The sequence below is a fragment of the Musca vetustissima genome, unplaced genomic scaffold (assembly GCF_032173495.1).
Source record: "Musca vetustissima isolate MV318-11 ecotype Yass unplaced genomic scaffold, APGP_CSIRO_Mvet_v1 utg7326, whole genome shotgun sequence".
NCBI lineage: Eukaryota > Metazoa > Arthropoda > Insecta > Diptera > Muscidae > Musca > Musca vetustissima.
The window spans coordinates 27792-32460 of NW_026874135.1; the positions used below are offsets into that span (position 1 = coordinate 27792).

The 4669-nt window shown below is 36.0% G+C and overlaps 1 protein-coding gene across 1 annotated transcript; it reads left to right on the forward strand.

The window, feature by feature from the left end:
- Positions 1–3015: 3015 nt before the first annotated feature.
- Positions 3016–3890, forward strand: LOC133331082 (ribitol 5-phosphate transferase FKRP-like; the record flags this gene model as incomplete). Its single annotated transcript, XM_061539496.1, has 1 exon — positions 3016–3890. A coding segment is annotated over one exon (875 nt), but the record flags the coding sequence as incomplete, so codon positions are not given.
- Positions 3891–4669: the final 779 nt, after the last annotated feature.

Below are 4669 nucleotides of genomic sequence, written 5' to 3' on the forward strand. Positions count from 1 at the left end.
CAGAAGGCGTGGATTTTTTTAAGAATTTTTTGTCCAAAGGACCCACCACAGAAGGCGTGGATTTTTTTAAGAATTTTTTGTCCAAAGGACCCACCACAGAAGGCGTGGATTTTTTTTAAGAATTTTTTGTCCAAAGGACCCACCACAGAAGGCGTGGATTTTTTTAAGAATTTTTTGTAAAAAAAGAACCAATCACAGAAGGCGTGGATTTTTTAAAGAATTTTTTGTCCAAAGGACCAACCACAGAAGGCGTGGATTTTTTTAAGAATTTTTTGTCCAAAGGACCCACCACGGAAGGCGTGGATTTTTTTTAAGAATTTTTTGTCCAAAGGACCAACCACAGAAGGCGTGGATTTTTTTAAGAATTTTTTGTCCAAAGGACCCACCACGGAAGGCGTGGATTTTTTTTAAGAATTTTTTGTCCAAAGGACCAACCACAGAAGGCGTGGATTTTTTAAAGAATTTTTTGTCCAAAGGACCAACCACAGAAGGCGGGGATTTTTTAAATAATTTTTTGTCCAAAGGACCAACCACAGAAGGCGTGGATTTTTTAAAGAATTTTTTTGTCCAAAGGACCGACCACAGAAGGCGTGGATTTTTTAAAGAATTTTTTTGTCCAAAGGACCGACCACATAAGGCGTGGATTTTTTAAAGAATTTTTTGTCCAAGGGAAGGCGAGGCGAGGATTTTTTAAAGAATTTTTTGTCCAAGGGACCAACCACAGAAAGCGTGGATTTTTTAAAGAATTTTTTGTCCAAGGGACCAACCACAGAAGGCGTGGATTTTTTAAAAAATTTTTTGTCCAAAGGACCAACCACAGAAGGCGTGGATTTTTTTTTTGAGAATATCCATAGAATCACTTTCTGAGTCGATTTACGCATGTCCGTCCGTCCGTCTGTCCATGTTAAATTGTAAACGAAGTACAGGTCGCATTTATAATCCGAATTGGATGAAATTTGGCATAGATCACTTATTTAGCCCAAAGACGAACCCTACTGAAATTGGGAAAAATCGATTCAGATTTAGGTATATCTCCCATATATATACCTATATTCGTCCGATTTAATGTAAACGGTCTCTATATATCTTTCGATTTGAACGAAATTTCTTACAGCGTAATGAATTAGGTCTAGAATGATGTGTGTTAAATTTCCTGAAAATCGGTTCAGATTTGGATAAAGCTCCCATATATATTTCCGTCTGATTTAAGGTAAATGGTGTACCAATGTCCCTATATATCATTCGATTTGCACGAAATTTGGCACAGCGTACAGAATAATGTCTAGAATGATGTGTGTTAAGTTTCGCGAAAATCCGTTCAGATTTATATATAGCTCCCATATATATTTTCGTCCCATTTAAGGTAAATGTTGTACCAAAGTCCCTATATATTTGCACGAAATTTGGCATATCGTACTAAATTCAGTCTAGAATGATGAGTGCTGAGTTTCGGGAAAATCGGTTCAGATTTCGATATAGCTGTCATATATATTTTCGTCCGATTTTAGGGAAATAGTGCGCCAAAGTCCCTATATATGCTCCGATTTGCACGAAATTTGGCATAGTGTACTGAATTAAGCCTAGAACAATGTGTTTTAATTTTCGTGAAAATCGGTTCAGATTTAGATATAGCTCCCATATATATTATTTTCCGATTTAATGTAAATGGTATACCAAAGTCCCGATATGTCTTTTGATTTACACGAAATTTAGCATGGGGTACTGAATTAAGTCTAGAATGCTGTGTGTTATGTTTCGCAAAAATCGGTTCAGATTTATATATAATTCCCATATATATTTTCGTCCGATTTAATGTAAATGTTGTACCAAAGTCCCTATATATTTTTGGATTTGCACGAAATTTGGCATAGCGTTCTAAATTGAGTCTAGAATGATGAGTGCTGAGTTTCGGGAAAATCGGTTCAGATTTCGATATAGCTCCAATATATATTTTCGTCCGATTTTAGGTATATGGTGCATCAAAGTCCCTATATATCATTCGATTTGCACGAAATTGGCCACAGCGTACAGAATAATGTCGAGAATGATGTGTGTTAAGTTTCGTGGAAATCGGTTCAGATTTAGATATAGAGTTTCGTCCGATTTTATGTAAACGGTCACTATATATCATTCGATTTACACGAAATTTGGTACAGCGTAATGAATTAGGTCTAGAATGATGTGTGTCAAGTTTCCTGAAAATCGGTTAAGATTTAGATATAGCTCCCATATATATTTTTGTCCGATTTAATGTAAATGGCATACTAAAGACCTTGTATATCTTTCGATTTGGACGAAATTTGGCATAGCGTACTGAATTAAGTCTAGAATGATGTCCCTATATATCTTTCGAATTACACGAAGGGAAATTCGGTTCACGACACAACGTAGTGAAGTTAGTATAGCCTAATATGTGGAGGTTTCGTTCAAATCGGTTCAGATTTGTATATAGCTCCTATATATTTCCTCCGATGCACCAAGGGCTCAAAATATGGCCGATATGCACAAAACGTGCTAAAAGTAGTATAAACTAACTGTGACAAGTTTCATTGAAATCCGTTTAGATATAGCTTCCATTAATATTTTCGTCCGATTTTTAAAATTAAATGGTGCCCCAAACTCCAAATTTTTGTCATATTGACGCGAAATATTTCACAACGTACAAAATTGAGTATAGGGTGTCGTAATTGCTTTTCGTAGAAATGTAAAAATGCTGACATAGCCCATATATTCGACCAACTTCATGTTTATTCGGTTTCAAATAATCAACGTATGTCCGATTGAGATTTGCTTTAAATCGATTTACATAATTTTGTCTCGTTCTCTTTCTATCCAAATGAAGAGTTTAGTATGGGTTACAGAATGACATGTTTGTTCGGATGCATATGTTAAATATAACCAAAGTGGTGAAAGGTATCATATAGTCGGCCCTGACCGACTTTACTACTTTCCTTACTGTTTTTTTCTTCTTCTTTTTTTGTTTATTCCACATTTGTTTCTTGTTTTACTTTTCAGTTAATAACAAATTATTATCTTCCTCTATTGTTTTGCAGAAATTCGTATTTCCCACCTCGTTTCAAGATGGACGGCGGCTATTTGCAGCGTATCACACCAAACAGCGACGTACAGATATACGACGACGTCAATTTCGGGAGATGTATAAAAAATTACAAATAAAGCGGATTGTACGACGTTCCCATAAGGTATCGATTAAAACCGATTCCAAGGACTCGTCCTCGTACAATGCTCAACACAATCTAGTATTGGATACACAATTCTCCTCGTCGAATTTCTCATTACCCCAAGTTACCGACATCGATTTAATCGGTTGTGAACGAACCACCAAATCCTGTGTGGGTACCGTCTATAATCAACGTCCATTTTATGTCTATCTGGGTAAACATACGCCGCCCTGTTGTTTGGATAAGCTAAAGAGTACCTTCAATCATGTCCTGGAGGAATTTGAAAATGTCGGAATTCGTTATTGGTTGGACAATCAGGCGCTGAGAACGGCAATCGACACCAATCGTTTATCACCCGATGCTTATGACATTGACATAAGTTTCAATGTCAACGATTTGGAGCGTTCGAATTCATTGAAGAAATCCCAAAATAAACCCTATGTTGATAACGAGGGGTTCTATTGGATAAAGGCCACCGATGGCCACTACTTTAAGGTGCAGTTTTCGAAGATAAATCAAATTGGTGTAAATCTGTTGCCATTTGAGATCAGCGGCAATGTGGTGAAACCGAATGGTTTCTTCGGCTGGAAGGCCAAGTCGTTTTCTGCAGATTTCCTACATCCCATGTCGACGGTGCTATTTTTGGGTAAAAATATTATGTGTCCCAATAATGTCCGAGATTATTTAGAATTTAAAAATATTCCATAGAGTTGGGTGGGTGGGTGAGGGGTGAGTGCGAATTCGTTCAGCCGATTGAGAGAATTGCAACAAGTACTTTTGTGAGTTTATTAAATAGACTTTAGATAATTTAAGTACACTCACACAGACACAGACAAAAATACTCACACACGTGCAGACACACAAAGTAAACTACATAGATAAGTAATTATTAATTCTATCCTATTATAGGCAAACATATAATGACACTTATGCTTACTTGTAGTTAGTTAGGTTAGTTTAGGTTGGTATTTAGTTTTGAAAATTAGTTATATATTTAGTTTTTAGATAATGTGGCAAGCCACAATAATTTCATAATTTTATGTTACGAACACTGCTAGTTTCATTAAAAGAAAACCAGTAAGGAAAGTAGTAAAGTCGGGAGGGGCGGACTATATGATACCCTTCACCACTTTGGGTATATTCAACAGATGAATGCTAACAGACGTCCAATTCTGCAACCTATACTAAATTTTTCATTTTTGTTCAGATATAGAGTTGCTTCTTACAATGGGACAAAATTACCTAAAAACGGACGAAAATATATATAGAAGCTCTATCCAAATCTGAACCGATTTCAAAACTTTCCACATTTCAAAACTTTAGTTCGCTGTGCAAATTTTGTGACAATTTTGTGTAAAATCGGATGAAAATATATATGTAGAAGCTATATCAAAATCTGAACCGATTTCAATGAGAATGGCAGAGGTTAACTTATATTAACTACAGTTTATTGTACAAATTGTGCGGCAATCGGACAAACTTTGGGT